Raw genomic sequence first — 18696 nt, forward strand, 5'->3', positions numbered from 1 at the left:
GTGCTTCTGTAGTTCTGTTCCCGATTCCCATATCCACTTAGGTCATGTTTGGTAGTATCTTTCAGGTGTAAACCATTTTCACATATAATTTGTTGTGCACAAGGATACTACTGTATTTTTTTACACCTCAAAAATGTTGTTTGTGCAAAAACTTCTGCCTGCATGATTGCATATGATGCGTGGTGCTTATATCTGTATTGTGCTGATCCTTCAATTATGAATGATACATCTGCAATTGTAGTTTCTTTTTTTAAGACCTTATCTTATGTATGGTTTATTTGAGTAAGTTTCGGTCCTATTTATGTAAACCTTTTAAATGTATTATCGTAATTTGGTTAATTTATAGCTATGTTTGCCGAATTTTTTATTTGGATTTTATAGTATTACACATGAAACTTTTTTTACTAGGACTACCCTGATCTTAGATCCTGAGTCCGCCACTGGTTTTGAGGTGTCATATCGGATATCATATGAGAGCATCGTATGGGGGTGGTGTTCGGATACTAATAAAAAAATAAATTATAGAATCCGTCAATAATCTGCAAGATGAATTTATTAAACCTAATTAGGCAGTCATTAGCATATATGTTACTGTAGCAACACGTTGAAATCATGAACTAATTAGACTTAAAAGATTCATCTCGTAAATTAGTCGTAAACTCTGTAAATATATATTTTTTAGTCTATATTTAATGCTAAATATTTGATGGGACAGGGAAACACCTAACATCGATTCCGGTATGGATGGTTTCGCTGCTAGAAATGCACACTGCAATCGCACTACGACGAGATGAAACCACGCCTCTGGTTCAGTCGCTGCGCCCGTGACCGCGGGCGATCTGCATCAGGAACTCCGTCAGGTCCCGGTGCGAGCTCCCGCCGTCGGCGACGGCGGCCCTCGCCGTCCCCCTCCACGCCGCGGCGCGCGCCGCCACCGCCTCCGACGCCGCGGCGGCCTCCACGCACCGCGCCAGCTCCGCGGCCTCCACGACGCCGCCGTCCGCGCCGCGCGCCGCCGCGCGGACGCCCGCGCCCATCCGCTCCGCGACGAGCCACGCGGCCGTGCCCTGGTCCGAGTACTGCGGCACCGACACGGTGGGCACGCCGCACGCCGCGCTCTCCAGCGTCGAGTTCCACCCGCAGTGCGTTACGAAGCACGCCACCGACGGGTGCGACAGCACGCGCGCCTGGTCGCACCACGCAACCACCATCCCGCCGTTGTCCGCATCCACCGCTGCCGCCGCCGCGGCTTTCTTGATCGCCGCGTCGTCGTCTTCGTGGCCCTTGCAGTTGTCCTTCCTCAGGACCCAGAGGAACGGTCTCTTCACCAGGGCCATGGCGTCGGTGATCTCCGCGGCCTGCTCCTTGCTCATCACCGACGAGCTGCCGAAGGAGATGTACACCACCGACTTGGCCGGCTTCGTGTCCAGCCAGCCGAGGTACCCGCTCTTGTCGTGGTCGAAGACGTCACGAGGAGGAGACGGAGACGGGGCGCGCCTGCCGGCGTCATCCGCCTCGTGCAGGAAAGACAGCACGGGCCCGACGGCGAAGACGTCCACGTGTGGCCTCAGCGACGCGAGCGCGTCGGGCTCCATGGCGTCGCAGGTGTTGGCGAGCACGTACGTCGGGGGCTTCGGCTTCGAGGACGAGGAGCCGTCGTCGTCGCGTTCGATCGCGTCGACGAGCTCGCGGAACTCCGGGAGCACGAACGCGAACGGGTCGTCGTCGGAGGTGACGGCGAGGAACGACGGCAGGTCGCGGACGCGGAGCGGCGGGAGGCCCGGGAGCCGCACCTCGGCGTACGGGTCCCCGGACGCCGCGGCGGCAACGACGGCGTCCCGGTGGCCGCGGAAGTAGTGGTAGTACGCGGCGAGGGCCGTGGCCGGCTGGATCCAGAACACGGCCGTCGCAGCCACGCCGTGGTCCCGGGCGACGCCCGACACCCACGGCAGGAGCAGCGTGTACACGGCGCACGTGACGGGGCGCCCGTCGTCGCGGAGGCGGCGGAGCACACCGGCCAGCGAGCGTGACCCCGCCGTTCTTGCCTGCTCCATGTACCGCGCGTAGCTGTCCACGGCGACGTCGAACCCGCCGTCGTAGCCGTCCGAGTAGGCCGCATACGTGACCTTCTCATCGCCGTCGCCACACTCCTCCCCCGTCACAGTCACAGCGGCGGCGGCGGCCGGGAACATCTTCCGGAACGCCGAGAGGGGGGCGCAGATGGTGACGCGCGCGCCGGGGCACGCGCTGGCCAGGCGGCGCGCGAGGTGACGCGCCGGGGTGACGTGCCCCTGCGCCGGGTACGTGACGATCAGGAAGTGGTGGTGGTGCTGCTGCTGCTGCTGCTTCGCGGCCATGGCGCGTGGGTCTGGAGCTCCACCGGCGGCGGCGTGAATGACCACGCGGGCGCGTGCTCTTGTGCCTAGCAGCACCTAGCAGTAGCAGAGCCGCAGAATGAAAGTGAGGCGAGGCGACTCGGGCACGTTTGCACGATAACCGATAAGACTCTACTTCTGTTGTGCTCTTCCTTTTGCTCTGCTTTTCCGCCTCCTTATCCCCCATGGACTTTGGCCATCTTTGCCGTGTCATCAAAGTGGTACATTTTTCATCTGCCATTCTTCCTCCATTTTATTATAGGATAGGATATGAGATTATGATGAAAGGGACACAAATTTTTAAGTCTGTCTAGTCAGCAATGGGTCAACAGAATTTTTGCCCATACACATAGGGGATGTTTAGTTTCTCTTCCTAAACTTTAGTCGTTGTCCTATCAGATGTTTGACACATGCATGGAGTATTAAATGTAGACTAATTATGAAACTAATTGCATAGCTTACGACTAATTTGCGAGACGAATCTTTTAAACATAATTAATTCATGATTTGACAATGTAGTGCTACAGTAACATATGCTAATGATGGATTAATTAGGCTTAATAAATTCATCACGTGAAATACTGACGGATTCTGTAATTTATTTTTTATTAGTATCTGAACACTTCATGTGACACCCTCACTTGACATCTCCTAAATTTTAGTCACCGGATCCAAACACCTCCTTACACTGTCTTATAGCTATATTTACATTGTCCTATTACTATATTTACAATGATTTTCTTCGATGTAATTTATTTGACAGAGTGATGAAATTTGGGATAACACAACTTATATTTCTATAATGCCAACATTTTCAAAAAAATTGTAAATTACTTCTAGGAATTGCAGATATCACGAAAATATATGTCAAATTGTTCATAAATTTCAAAACAATTTTTTCACAAATTGCAGTGGGACCCACCTTTCCCAACCTCTATCCCTTTCCTTCAGCACTGCTTTCCTTCCCATCGTCTCCGACCTTTATCCCTTCACTTCCCTCCGTGGCTTCTTCCCGTCGAGTTCCATGGCTGCCGCCTCGTCCTCATCCGCGCCATGGTCGTCTCCAGGCCCCGCGCAACCAGCTCCGCTGGCCGCCGGCACCGCGCCGTGCCCACGCGCCCGCCATGGCTGCTCGCTGCCATGACCAGGGCCGTGAGCTCCCGAGGCCAGCTGCGCGTGCCCACTCGCCAGCCGCGCGCACCCGCCCAAGGCCAGCTGTTCCCGATTGGACGGCTCAAAATCCGGTTGCCTGGAGACGCCCAAACAACTGGTTGCTCTTTAGCATTTCTCATTTTTAATGGTTTGACAAGATCTAAAATTCTAAATCAAAATGCATGACGGGTATAAATTTGGAGATAATTATTTTCTTGGCCCTAAAAAAGTTTAATTTCCTTTTTTCCACCCTTTTATTTTTTTAAGTTACTTATTTAGCCCAAAAGCTATTTTTAGTTCCTTATATGACCCTCTCGTTAGTTTTAGGACTTAACGTTGTTAAGTTAGGAGCAAAATAACGATTTTACCCCTAGGCAAAAAATAAATCAATGCATAATTTAGTTTGTCCGTGTTTAATTTTGAACAATATTTCACATGCGATTAGGACAACCTTAAGCCCTGTGAAATATTCCTCAAATAAGACATAAACAAACTAGACTCCACTGATTTATTGTTCGCCTAGGGGTAAAATCGTTATTTTGCCCTTGACTTAACACCTTTAAATCCTAAAACTAACAGAAGGGTCATATAAGGAATTAAAGATAGCTTTCAGGTCAAATAGGTAACATCAAAAATAAAAGGGTAAAGTCCAATTTACACCCTTCAACGTTCATCAAAGTCCGGATTTCAACCTCGAACTTCAAAACCGGACAACTTTGGCCCTCCAACTCTTGAAAAAGTTTAACTTTCAACCTTCTGTGCGGGTTTACGGGTGAACAGTAACTTTTAATATTTTTGGGTGGCGCTAAAATTTTATATTATTTTTTCGAGCATCTTAACGTCCTCAAATGAAAAAACTCAAAACTACAAAGTTGTAGATCTCATCGAGGTCTACAATTTACATATAAAAATTATCTTCATCCGACATCGTATTGAAGGGTTTTCTATTTTTTGAAATTTTACCTGTAGCGCTACTCAAAGGACGAATGTGTCTTATATTCTGGGTGTTGTCGTTGGAGATAGCCTAACACGTGACATTCTTTCACCAACCCCGCTTACGTCAGCATGGCGTTGCAGCAAGTCAGTCAGTGGCCTACTATGGTGGAATGAATCACAGAGCACGGCGCCTGTAACACGGTTGCAAGCTGGAGACCTGCAATGAGTTGGTTCGGTAACCAACACAAGCCAAGAGGGTGCGCACTGGATCGCAACTACTCTGCTCCACTACCGGTAGTAGTTAACACAACAGTGGCCGCCACCTCTGGGTTGGCCGCCGGGGCCCTTGCCTCGGCCCGACTGCAAGGCGCCAGCAAGGGATGTTCCGGTGTTTAGCTCACAAATTCGGTTTCACAAACTTAGCAGCTTTATTAAAAAAAGAAGTTACTGAAACACCTCTTTAAATACTCTCACAATTTTACTTTTTTTCTTAGAGTAGAGTCTGTGAAGCTACATCTATTTGGCTAAAACTTCGTCGTACAGTGGTTTTTGAAACACTTGTTCAGGTACTCTCACAATTTTAATTTTTTTTAGAGCAGAGTTCGTGAAGCTACGTCTGAAAACATACAGCGGAGGTGGAAAAAACCTGGGGCATAACAGTTCGCCTTCGGTGCAGTCGGTCTTAACGTGCCGAGAACCGAACTGATCAAAAGTCTCTCCACGAATTATTCATTCAAAGCTTCTCTCTTTCCCTACTGGCTACTAGAGTCTACCGGAGCGAGCAAAAGCACGGCAAAACGCATATGATTACGGCGCTGATTCCTTTTCGGGATTAGTGAAGCCCGTGAAACACGCAGACCGTAGGAATACGATACGATACACAACGACTCTGGTGGTGGGGGTGCACATGCTCTGCTTCCCATAATCCCATTCCTACCATCCCCATCCCAATGACGAATGAACATTAGAAAATGATCAGACTACCCACCACGGGAACCTCCATGGCAGGATATGAACAGCAAAAGTCTTTTCCTGCAAACCGACCGACCACCTGCGCCGCACGTCCGCACCCAAATCCCACTGGCATTGCTCACATTTCCATCAACCATTTTTGCGATTCTTTTTAAACCCTTCCCCATCACCCACGTTGAGCGACGGGAGCACTGGGCATGGCATGGACGCTGCCAAAATGCACTCTTCTACAACCAAAATGCTAACGAGTGAGGGGGCGTGATTTCTAATCGTAATATATAGCCGCCGTAAAAGCTGCTGCATGAGCTAGATGGTCATGATTTCTTCTTAGGGCCAAACGAAACGGGATCAAGCAGTTCGGGCATCATTTCTCCACCTCAATTTTTTCCCCCACCACTTGAATGAATTCAAAGGTTGGCCTGATTGATTATTACACCTAATCATGTTGGTTGTGCCTCAAAAGGCCAGAGATTAAGGATCTTACCATCAATAACTATCACCACAAGTTGGGGAAAAAGGCACAAAAAAAATGGCTCGTCAATCTTTTATTAAGAACCAGTAGATATTGGCCCATTTCGCTTCGTTGAAAAAACCAAGCCGAAATACTGTTCCGGCTGATTTGTTGTGAGAGAAAAATATTGTTCGTGATAAAAAAACAAGCTGAAAAGTACGGATTATAAGACAAACGAACAGGGCTATTAGCAATTTTCGGTTGGGTGCACAATGCGCCCATCGAGTGAGGTTTTGCTATTATTGTGCAAACGAGAATAAAAACTTCTTGTAAGACTGACTCCAACGAAGAGGACCCAAATACGATACCCATTCGGTATTATAGGTCATCTACAGTAAAAAAAATCACGGACGCAAATATCTCCTCTCCAACAGCCCACCCATTCTCACCGTAGCGACCCCGTACGCGCGCCGCCGAGGCCAAAGCGCTGGAGCACCGCGCCCCTGCCTCCGCCGCGCGCGACGCCCCTGCCGTCGAGGTCGCGCTGCTCTGCTCCCTCCATCCCTCCCCTTCTTCTCTGCTTCCTCTGCTTTCTCCTTGCCGTGGTCCGCCTGACCGCGCTCCACCGCGGAACCACCTCGCCGTGGGCGGCGCACCGGCGCAGGCGCCCCAGGCGTGGGAGTCCCCCGGCGCGGGCAGGCCCCGGTTGTGGCCATGGGCGCGAGGCGAGGGTGGCCCCCGACGCGGCAGCGCACCAGCGAGGGCGCGGGCCATTTCCGGTCAGTCGCCTCGCCCCGCTCAGGCGCCTCGCGCGGGTGAGTCGCGGGGTCAGGCCTGGGAGGGGAGAGGGAGGAGGAGGGGGGGAGGAGGAGGGCGCCGGCGCCTGGGCTTCCTCCGACGCGAAGGCGTGCGCGGGCGGATTTGCGTTGCGAGGAGAGGCAATGCATTTTTGTGTATCGATTGGGCTCGTAGGCAAAATGGGTAAGTGTTTGGGTCGGAGAATGTTTTGGATAGGTAAAAGCAGTGTGTGGCACGTATTTTGGGTTTGCCAATCCGGGTTGGAGGCAGTCTAAACACTGCAAACTTGCCCAACAGTGCTGCCCATTGCAACGAAGTTTGAGTGAGATGAAGCATGTACTTCATTGCAATGGTCCTATTGTTTGTTCATCATGAGTATAGACAAGTCATCCTATAACAAAAAAAGGAACGGCAAAGCTAGGAGGAGCAAGAAGCACCTGGCCAGTGGCCATGTCCCATGTCTCTCCTTTTTCCAAAGACAAAACAAGCTTTGCAAAATCTGGGCCACTGGTGTTTCATCATGCATGCTCAAGCTCAACACATCATGTGATGCATCTAATTCCATGGTGCAATGGGAAAATTCTAGTTGCAACCAATAAGATAAATAACGAAAACAGAATCCACATGCAAAGAATGACCAACCCGTGTATTACCGTCATCGCATCAAAAACAGAGAAGAACAGACAACAGACTAGCAATCAAAGGGCCAAAACCTTTGAAGAATCCGAAACAGATATATCATAACAATCGATTAGCAGTAAGTAGCTGTGACAGAAAAAAAAAGAATAGTTAAGTAGGGTACATTCCTTTTGTCTGAAAACTTATCTCTGGACTCTCATCTGAAAGCAGCAGCTTAACTGAAGAACTCAAGCTCAATTCCCTCTATACATCCCAGTCCCAGGTGCCCGCCCAGTCACCAACCAATCCTCCTCATCCTCGTAATAACCTGTCTCTCTCAAGCAGTTTGTTATTCACAACCCAATTAGCAATCAATCCAAGCTCAAACTGTTCCCCCACCTCCAATCCTTTTCACCATCGCCATGACGCAAACCCCGATCGACGCTAAAAACAGAGACCGACCAATGCAAAAAGCAATTCAAGAGCGATTTATGCACCTTATAATAATAATAATAATAATCTTCTATATGCCGGTAGCTATCAATCAAGAACACTGCTAATCTAAGCACAACAATGACTGACTGACCACGTACAACTGTGACACGGTGAACTTTGCTGTCTCCATCCAGCGCAGCGGCGGTGGCGAATCAAGGTGAATGAAAGGGATAGTGCTTCTCCCCCTTCAACGAATCAGATCATCGGTAATGCGCAGGTGGCGGCGGCGACGCGTATGGCATGGGGTATACTGGCGGCAACGGGCCGGGATATGATGGTGGCGGCGGCGGCGGCGGAACAGGGACGAACGGCTTGCACTGGAACGCGGCGCAGTCGACGGGCGGCTGCGAATAGAACGCGGCGCACTGCTGCGGCGTGCGCTGCGCGGGGCGGCTGGGCAGGCAGTTCCTCCTGTCTCCATCCGAAGGCACGACGCGCGCGCAGGACGGCGGCTCGCCGGTGAAGAAGTTGTAGGAGATGGTGAGGTTCTTGAGCCGCGGGAGCGCGCAGATGGCCTCCGGGACGGCGCCCGACAGGCGGTTGTGCGCGACGTCCAGCTGCTCCACCTTGAGCATCCCGGCCACCTGCTGCGGCAGCGGGCCGACGAGCGCGTTGAAGCTGACGTCGAAGACGGTCACCTCCCGGAGCAGGCCGACCTCCGGCGGGACGCAGGAGTCGAGGCCGTTGTTGAGGAGGAGGATCTCGTTGAGCGTGCCGGACATGTTGCCGAGGCTGGCCGGGAGGCACCCGCCGAAGCTGTTGTCGGCGAGCACGATGACGGACGCCGGCGAGTTGCCGAAGTTGTCAGGCAGCGGGGACCGGAGGCGGTTGTGGTTGAGGAAGATGGCGTCGAGCGGGCGGTCAAAGAGCGCCGGCGGGATGGCGCCCTCGAAGTCGTTGAAGCGGAGGTCGAGGAACTTGAGCGCCGGGAGGTCGAGCACGACGGCCGGGAAGGCGCCGACGAGGCGGTTGTTGCTGAGGTCGAGCTCGACGAGGAGGCGGAGGCGGCAGAGCGTGGCCGGGACGAGGCCGCAGAAGCGGTTGGAGTTGAGGTGGAGCAGCGAGAGGTCGGCGAGGAGGCCGAGCTCCGGCGGGAGGTACCCCGCGATGTCGCCGTGGTTCAGGTCGAGGCCCGCGACGGCGAGCTCCCCGGCGCCCGGCACCCCGCGCGGCAGCGGCGCGCAGAAGACCCCGGTGTAGTTGCAGACCCCCGGGCCCACCCAGTCGGCGGTGAAGCCCCTGGGGTCGGAGAAGATGGCCTGCTGCTTCCACGTCTGCAGCGCGACGTACGCGTCCCGCAGCCGCTGGTTGGGGAACCGCCACGACGGGTCCACCGACACCGCCAGCTCCGCCGCCGCCGCCTCGCCCTCGCCCACCACGGACACCGCCTCGCCGCGGCCGGCGGCGGCGAGGCAGCAGAGGAGAGACAACAGCACCGCCGCCCTGGTCATCATCCCACCATACCACCACCGAACCAGAGCAAAGAAAAGGTTTCGACGAGGAGGGTGCTCGACGCAATCCTGCAATGCGGAGCGGAGGGGGTTGTGGCGGCGGATTCCTGTGGAGGGAAGGGAAGGGGAGTGAGCACGCCTGGAGTGGGGAGAGGAGGACAGCTGTGTCACAGCTCAGAGGGGTTGGGTGGGGTTACCGCTGGCGCAGCTTGGGGACGCGGAGCGGAGCGGGGAGGCCTCTTCTGCTGTGCCTTGTGCGGCGGACGAGGATTTATGGCGGGGGAGTAATGCCGGGGGCCCCGCCGCGTCTGCCCCTGCTCCTGCCACGGGAGGAGGAGGAGGAGGAGGAGGACCCGTACGGTAATTATGGCGGCGATGCCGTGGGTTTACTTTTGTTTTTCAACCCCGTGCTCTACCTGTACTACTCTCGCTTTTAATATTGCTACCACTAGCTTTCATTCACTACAGTTAAAAAACTTAAAGCGAATATAATCAGAGTAAAAAGAATTGACTGCAAAATCAAATGTGATAAGAATAAGAGTGTCAAATTTGTCTCGATGACCTGCTGATCGACTTCACTGTTTAGATCTGCCTCTGCAACGTATCTGGATCATGTGTGATTCGAAAGATCAAGGCTTTGCTAGATGCAGAAATGAGCGATAAATAAGTGTTATGTTTCACAAATCAAGAAGACATTCCCGACTCACACACAAAATATTTCCTTAACGACTCATATACCAATAATACTAACATATTATATAAAATTATATTCATATCCATGAAATATTATTTATATAAGTTGTTAATTTAGATAAAAAAGGTACTTAACATAAATATTTGACATATGTATAATGGTGGTGTAATTATAAAACTATATAAATCACTACATAATGTTTTGGTAAGAAAATTCAAACATTTTGATTTTTGAGGAGTCAGGGTGGTCAGTGTAGACCAATCAACTTCCTTTGAAGCATACAATAACTAGATATATATTATGGCCCCGTTTGGTCGGGCTCCCGCGGGCTCTGGCTCCGGCTCCTGCACTGTAGCCAGGGTGTTGGCCGCCCAGCAGCCGACAGGTGCCTACAGGAGCCGGAGCCGCGGAGCCAGAAAAACGAGCTTCTCCGGCTCCGGTTGTGTCAGCGAGAGAGAGGAAAGGAGGAGAGAGAAAAACGGCTCTGGTGAACAGTAACCGGGTGTCGGCCGCCCAGCAGCCGACAGGCGGAAGTCGGAGCTCGGCCAAACGGAACCTATGTCTAAATGTATAGTAAAAATAATATATTAAAAATGTCAAAATTATCTTGTAATTTGTAACAGAGAGCAGGTGTCCCCGAAATTGGCGGGGTTCGGACTGTGGAAGAGAACAAAGTGGCATAAGAAAGTGCAAAATTGCCGGGAGATCAGACCATGGAGGAGAACAAAGTGGTAGAAGAAAGGGCACTACCCCCACTCCATCATCTGCGCACAAAGCTTTTTGCATTGGAACGGCACTAGTTTACGCGGAAGGACGGTGTGCACACCCAGCCCTACCGCCCTAAGCCCCTCCTAGTGCCACACGGCCGTGCGTGTCACCAACTCGATCGCGTGGAGCTTATGATGGCCACTGGCGCCCATGATTGACCATGGCTTCCTATTTCCGGACTGTTCACATGCCACATTGCGTGTGCACGACACCACTGCAACCGCAAAAGTTGCTGCTGCTGCTGCTACCGGCTCGATCTTCACTTCACATTGCGTCGTCTTCTTCCTTTTCTTTTTGAAACGAGATGAAAATCAGGCAGGGTGAATTTTTCCCAAACCGTATCACAGACCGTCCGTGGAGTGATTTGATTGTGAAAAGATCACAGAGGGTGAGTACAAACACTAATGGAAACCAACGGGGGCAATTAATGGAAACCATTTTCTCCGAGAGACTGCCGGTGGCCCCGCCTGTGCCTGCTTAACCTGACGTGTGACGTCCTGGCCCATTTTATTCTGCCTGCTGTACCGTCTTGTTTACCGCCATTAAACACCACGCGTACGTTGCTGAGAATTGAGATGCACCTACTCCGTACTAGCTAATTAAACTCTAGCTGATTTATCGAATCCCAGTACGAGAATCCAACGACTCCTTGCTAGTAGTGGTACACAACGAGATTTCAGCAAAACTTCCTGCCATTTTCATCTCTCTTTCGGAAGACAATCTTGCACAGTAACTTTCTTAAATCATTTTCCACAAATTGCACGCTGTGGTCTAACTTGCAGGTTCCTACATACTCCAGTGGTCCTACCTCTGTCTAAGAAAGAATTTACTAAATCAAATTATTGTAATCTTAACAAAAAAATATATAAAAATTACAAATATTCAACATACTGAACAACGCTTTTATAAAGATTTATTACTTTTTTATACATTTTTAAATTTAAGATAATTTAATTTATTAGACCAAAGTCCAAACCTAGGAGTAGTACAGAGGCAAAACGGTCGTGTGCAGAAATGTGTTCCCTCGAGGGCTCATCTGTATAAAAAATATTGTTTTCAAAAGTTGTACCTGGCTTATGAGTTGCAGTGCCACTGAAGAGTGGTTCACTTTTGATCAAGTTTTTTTAGTGAATAACATTCATAGTTATAGCTTTTAAATTAATTTATTATGAAAATATATTTCGTAATCTAATCTAATGATATTTATTTGGTATTATAAATAAGGATATTTTTATCTATAATTGATCAAAAACTAAGGTACTAAAACATGATTCTGTGTTAGAAGTATATATTTTTTTAGGACTGGAGACCATATATATAAAAAATAGACTCTATTTTGCTCCTGCCTTTGGACTGTTTTTTTTATCATGATTCTCAAAAAATAAAGTTTTATCACCTTGCAAGCAAAAGCTAGCTAGCAACGTGTCCTGGCAGAGATATGGAGCTTGTTCGGCTGCACTTTAAGTCGGCTTGTTCGACTTATTTTTCTAGTTAGAATAGTATTTTTCTCTCACAATATTTTAGCATAAACAATGTTTTTTACATGAACAGTAAATAATCTAGCTCAGCCCAACACTCGCATTGACTGATGCCTCCTTGTGCAGAGACCGACAATGGCGTGTGAGTCAGAGATGGCCTGATCTGATCACAGGAATTAAGGATCAGGTCGCCGCAAATAATTGCGACATTTAATTTAAGGGGTGTTTGGTTGTCCTTCTTAAATTTTAGTCGCTTCCTATCAGATGTTTAACACATGTATAAGTATTAAATATAGACTAATTACGAAACTAATTACATAGTTTGCGACTAATTTATGAGACGAATCTTTTGAGCCTAATTAGTCTATGATTTGACAATGTTTTGCTACCGTAAACATGTGCTAATGACAAATTAATTAGGTTTAAAAAATTCGTCTCATAGAGTACTGACGAATTATGTAATTTATTTTTTATTAGTATCCAAACATCCCATATAACATTCTCTCGACACACTTCCTAAATTTTAGTAACCAGATCAAACACCCCTAAATATCCTAGCAATACTATGTCTCCATTTAAATAATCCACTTGATAGATAAGGGCACTCCCATTATACAGTTTCTATATGAAGACTATACACAGTAGAAATCAGTCCTTCCAACGCAGAGCCAATCATTCTCTGGTTGCTCTTCTCTCTCATCCAAATCCTCTGCGCACACCTCTCTGTGTGGTCGACGAGTGGCTTGAGCTCCTCCCGTCGACGCATGCCTACTCCTCGCCGCGTCGGCAGCCGCGCCAGCGAGCTCCAATCGGCGGCGGCACGCGAGCTCTGACGACCATTGCATGTGATTTGCGGTGCTTGGCCTTCTCGAATCCATGGGCGCAGCGCTCAGGATCTGACGGAAGGAGGAAGAAATCAATCTGTTTCCCCCAACGCGGTGAGGAGCGATTTCTACCGTCTCGATGCTTGCATAGACTTGGTTTCCTATTTAGACTCGGTTTCCATGCTTTTTCTCCTCTCTCTCTCTTCGTTAAATGGCTCGCCACATTAGTAAGATGATGAGATGACGGTGCAATTAATGCCCATAGAAATCATGTTAGTTTCTGCATTGTAAGTGCCCTAAAAAACCTTGTATAGCGCAACCATCACATACTTCATTGGTGACTAAACAATTGGTCACTAGGGAAAAAAACATGTCTATCCAACAACCGAGTGTCGAGCACCTGATTTTTTTAACTATTTTTTCTTTATCGCCCCCGCCACCATCCACCTCCCCGCTGCGGCCGCGCTAGGGTTCCGTCGGAGCCCGGTGACGCAACCGTAGCAACCTCTTTCTTCCTCTCCCCCAGCCTCCTTCTGCGGCAAGCTCCGACCATGAGCGCCCTTGCCTTGACCTGGCCTCTGTCGCCGCCAGGACCCGAACGTCGCTCAGCCGCTGTCCTCGCCGCCTAGCCGGCCTACCTACCCCGAATTCCCCTTCTAAAGCCGTCGGATTTGAAGATGAAGAGAGGGAGAGTCGCCAGAATTAGAGAATAATGAGAGGGAGACGAATCGAGTGTTGAGTGGGAGAGAAACAACCTAGTGTTGTTTAGCCTTTCTAAAAAAAGAGACCTCCTTTAGCACCACTTCAAATGATTCCAATCACTAGGGGGAAAAAGATCTTCCTTAGCACGGCTTCAAACAACTGTAACTTATTGTTACGTGCAAATGAGCCGGAGCCGATAAAACCAAAACTAATAGCTTAGTAATTGACATCTAGTTTATTTTGAGAGGAAGTGAAAAAGCCTCTTGCTATAGTGTATTAAGGAGCTATAGCCGGAGCTATGCTAATTAGGACCTAAGACAAAATAAAGATGAAATGGAAAATCGAAATTCCTATTTACTATTGTGCATTTCTCAGTATTTTAAGCTGAACTGAGAAACAAAATGATAACGTGTAATAATAGAATACATGGAAGTGAAAACAAAAACAATGTTACGATTTTTAGATCATTTTTTTATTTAACTTGTATTTTCGGTTAATTGTCACCAATAAATTCTCGTTTTCCTTTTATGCCGTTACATGCTCAACTGCATGCTTTAAACGGATTTTATTTTGTGGTGTACTCCTTAGTTCCAAAAGAAATATAATTCTAGCAAATTGCTAAACCAAATAATCTTAATTTTGATCAAATTCATATAAATAGATGGTAATATTTATCATAATAAAATATTAAATATGTATCATTATAAGATTAATTACAAAATATACTTTTATAGTATATCTATTCAGAGTCATAAATGTTGATACTATTTTTTATGAACTTAGTTAAATTTAAGATAGTTTAACTTACATCAAGTCTGTAGTTACATCTTTTCTTGGACGAGGTAGCACCATCAATGTGAAGTGCCATTGAAAGAGAAAATCAAAAGTTTATAAATTCTAACCAATATTTGGTCAATGTTTGTTGCATAAAAGTTGCAACTATCAAATAATATTCAAACTACTATTAAGATATTGGTTTTGTAAGAATAGATAGTAAAATGAATATCAGAATTTTTCTTTGGTATCTTCAGAAGGGTATAATTTTAACTAAAGACAACTTAGGTTCAGGTGTGTAGTGTTATTTATGTGACTGTTGTGAAACAATTAAACATCTAGTTTTTGCCCTTGTTCGTTTCGTTGAAATTTGGCTTATGCTGATTTATTGTGAGAGAAAAACACTGTTCGTTCACTGAAAAGTACCGTTGAAGTAGTTACCTAGATCCATAGTTCACATGCCTGAGAATTGGTTAATTGGCACCTGTCAAAATGAATGCATGCTAGTTTTTTGTGGAGGTTGCGGCCCTTATTTGGGGAATTTAGTACATGCTAAGAGCATCTCCAGCAATGCCCCTTACTTGACGTCCTACCCTGGATTTGAATAGTGGGGTTCAAAAAACCAGCTCCAGCGAACCCCTACTACACCCTCTACTTTTATTGGCCCCCCCTACTTTTCTCCCTTGATCCTCTACTTTCGTTGCCCCCCCTACTCCACTCCCCCTACTTTTCCCCTGTTTCTTCTCTGCCCGAGACTCCACACGGGCGACTCCGCTCGCCCGTCCGTACGCCCCCCGCCAACGCACCCTCCTCTGTGGCGGCCCGCCGGCCGCTCCTCTCCCGCCGGGGCACCCTCGCTGCCGACCGCACCTCCCCCGTGGCCCATCCGCCCTAGCCAGCGCGAGCGCGGTGGGCCAGTGTGGGTGCCTCCTCGGCGCGGCGAGCGCTTTTGCCGACCTCTTCCCTGCCTCCTGCCGGAGCTTCTTTCCCACCTCCCGCCGGCTTCCTCCAGGCTTTGCACAAGGCACCCCACGCGCGGGCGGATCCCATGGCGGTGGCCCTCTCCCATGGCAGCCGTCCTCCCCGTCAGCGACCACCCCCGGCTGCAGCCCGCTCCTCATCACGGCCAAGTTCGTCTATGGTGACAGGAAGGAGGATGACATGTGGTTCCCACACATCCTTGACTATTAAAACGAATTTGAGTAGCATGATTTAGGTAGTATTGCTAGAGTTGAAACCAAAAAATAGGTAGTATGGAAATAGGTGGCTACCCAAATCCAGAAATAGGGGTGTGTTTTAGGTAATATTGCTGGAGATTCTCTAATGGTCTTATATATGAGAAAAAATATGTCATTTCATTTATGCAGGCTATTTAAAGAGAAACATACTGATGACTATGTTTTTTCTTCATGGGAACATATTGGCCTATGTTTTTTTTTCTTGAGATGATACAAGGGAGACCATTCATTAGCGAGCAAAGATTTGGAGGTTGTTGCTTTGGATATTTTGATCAAGAATGGATGGGCAAACAATAATATAATTTGTGTTTTTGTTTTTTCCTTACAATTTGGTGTTCTCTTATCCTTTCGAATGTAATCAACAGATGAGCTAAAAACTTGTAAAAAATTGGCTGTGTGCTACCGCAGGGGCTGGAACTATTCCTTAAAAAATATAATAAAATGAAGGATCAATAGTCAAAATCTAAGTTGAAATACTTCCATGTTCAAAGATACTACCTCTGTCTAAAAAAAATGCAATTCTAGCACAGTGTCACGTTTTAATACCTTAAGTTTGACTAATTATAGATAAAAAAGTATTCATGTTTATGATACCAAATAAATTTCATCATATTAATTACGAAATGTATTTTCATAATAAATTAATTTAAAGACGTAACTTGTGAATATTATTCACTAAAAACTTAGTGATACGTAAACCATTTTTCATGGTAAGCAACCCATAATTATATTCTTTTCAGAACGGAGGTAGTAGTACAATGATGAACGAGGGAGATCAACTATGTGACATGTAAAATATCCGTTGGTAGTTCTAAAATGTCGGGTTGAATAAGAGAAAACCTGTAGAAATATTTGTGTCGGTTTAGGACAGTTTGGTAAAAAGTTGCATTCAAATCTTGTCGGTGAAGCCTATTCATCAATTGCAGAGCACTGCTAGGCCATGCGTAAGGCTGGATAGCGAGCCAGCTCGGCTCGTTTGGGCTCGGCTCGTTATGGCTCGTTAAGATAACGAGCTAGCTCGGCTCGGCTCGTTATCCTAACGAGCCAGAAAGCTAGCTCGGCTCGGCTCGTTAAAAGCTCGAGCTGGCTCGTTAAGCTCGCGAGCCAGGTATAAAAAATACATAAAATATAATATTTGTATTTATCTAAAGTTTGAGAATAATAATAATATAAAAGAAATGCATCTAGACCAGTTACCAGTCAATTTATAGGGTCTAGACCAGTTATCAGTCAATTGTAAAGTACAAGACATGAAGTAATACAAAAACTAATACAAGTTTTGATATTTTCTTTCCTGAAAGCTTGGCTCGTTTAGCTCGCGAGCGGCTCGCGAGCTGGCTCGAGTTGGCTCGTTATAGCTAACGAGCTAAAATCTTGGCTCGGCTCGGCTCATTATCATAACGAGCCGAGCCGAGCCGAGTCGAGCCAGCCACGAGCCGAGCGAGCTAACGAGCTTCGAGTTTTTCGTCCAGCCTTAGCCATGCGTGCCTCCCGATCTCTAAAGCTGGAGGATGCGTCGCTCGTTGGTGGCAAGGCAAAGCAGTGCCATATGGGACACGGCTAAACTGTTTTCGTTCAGCACCTTGCTGTCGTACCGACATCGATCAACAATTGTATTTTAGCGTTCGAAAATGCTTTTAGAAAAATACTTCTCCATCATTTTTCTTTTCAAAACACGGTAATACAGAAGTGTTCACATGTACGCATATCCACTTACCACTAAATATTCGTACACACCTTATTTTACGAGCACCACCGAGAGATGAGTTATTAGTAATTAGTATATAAGTTTCCATTGTTATGCGTACCTTTACCTTCCATAGAGTATCTTAGACTAGCTAGGATGCGTTTGGCATGACAATTCTCCAAGAAACGTTTTAGATTCAGATTCTTTAAAGAAACGTTTGTATGCTGAAACAGCGAGAATCGGTAAAACCGTTTGGCTACCGATCTAGATTGTCACTGAAATGAACTAAATCACCAAGCATCTATTTGAGTGATTCTCAATCCTAGTACAAAAACGAGAAACGTTTTTATGTTGAATCACTTGCCAGATACAAGTTTGTCATAGATTCTGGTGATTCTTATGAGAAACAGAACCGATTCTCTTAACCAAACACACCCTTAATAGAAGATAAATCATAGTCATAAATTTAGTTAGGACACTTCCAATACAGAAATCAGTATGGTTTCTATCCCTATTAATTATCTTGTCACGTAGGTTTTTTCTGATGTTGCAAAAAAAAATAATAATGACGAGAGAGTAGAAAACAGAGAAACCGTTTATTTTAAAGTTGGAAATTGTGTCTTCAAGTGCAAAGAAGCAGTGGAAACCATCCGAGACCATGTTGGGGAGGAGGGCAATGGTTTCCATCGGCGACTAGGATCCCATGCGTGAAGCCTGTCGCACGCAAGGCTCGCCAGCTTGCCATGGACCACGCTCACCAGCTCGCCGTGGACCAGCGCGGCCGTCGCGGAGCCTGCTTGCGCCCAGCTTGACATGGAGCCTCGCCTGTGTCAGAGGAGCTGGTGGTGGTGTCCAGCGGAGGCAGAAGAGAGCCGAATTGTAGCAGGAGTCGAAGGCAGTGACTTCCGACAAGGCTGAACTCCATGGTGGTAGAGGAGTGTCGGGTACCATAAAAAGGGGTCCCCTAAGCAAAAGCCGAAAAAATCGCTTAGACCCTATCAAAATCGAAGCCAGGAGACAACTACTAGCTAACCCCCACCTTGTCCGAGGCTACCGGTTCTCCGCCTCGTTCTAGGCCTCGCACGAAGGGCCTCGGACAGGGAACCAATTCTCCGTCTCGCTCGAGGCCTCGCGCATAAGGCCTCGGACGAGGTACTAATTCTCCGTCTCGCTCGAGGCCTCGCACGAAAGGCCTCGGATGAGTTGCCGATTCTCCACCTCGCTCGAGGCCGGCTCAGCAACAATCCCGTCGCCTTCCGCCTCGGCCGATCTGCCTGACAGAA

The 18696-nt window shown here is 47.9% G+C and overlaps 2 protein-coding genes across 2 annotated transcripts; both read right to left on the bottom strand.

Moving 5' to 3' along the window:
• Nucleotides 1-650: 650 nt before the first annotated feature.
• LOC136513426 (UDP-glycosyltransferase 75C1-like) lies at nt 651-2650 on the bottom strand. The gene has a single exon (XM_066507430.1). It carries the CDS (start codon nt 2355-2357, stop codon nt 810-812), a length of 1548 nt encoding a protein of 515 aa, XP_066363527.1. The 5' UTR covers nt 2358-2650; the 3' UTR covers nt 651-809.
• A 4662-nt stretch (nt 2651-7312) lies between these two features.
• LOC136512768 (leucine-rich repeat extensin-like protein 4) lies at nt 7313-9529 on the bottom strand. The gene is made up of 2 exons (XM_066506766.1): nt 9446-9529; nt 7313-9355 (listed from the first exon to the last, which is right to left on the bottom strand). Exon 2 carries the CDS (start codon nt 9249-9251, stop codon nt 7998-8000), a length of 1254 nt encoding a protein of 417 aa, XP_066362863.1. The 5' UTR covers nt 9252-9355; nt 9446-9529; the 3' UTR covers nt 7313-7997.
• Between the last annotated feature and the right edge of the window lie 9167 nt (nt 9530-18696).

This window comes from Miscanthus floridulus, chromosome 16, assembly GCF_019320115.1.
Source record: "Miscanthus floridulus cultivar M001 chromosome 16, ASM1932011v1, whole genome shotgun sequence".
NCBI lineage: Eukaryota > Viridiplantae > Streptophyta > Magnoliopsida > Poales > Poaceae > Miscanthus > Miscanthus floridulus.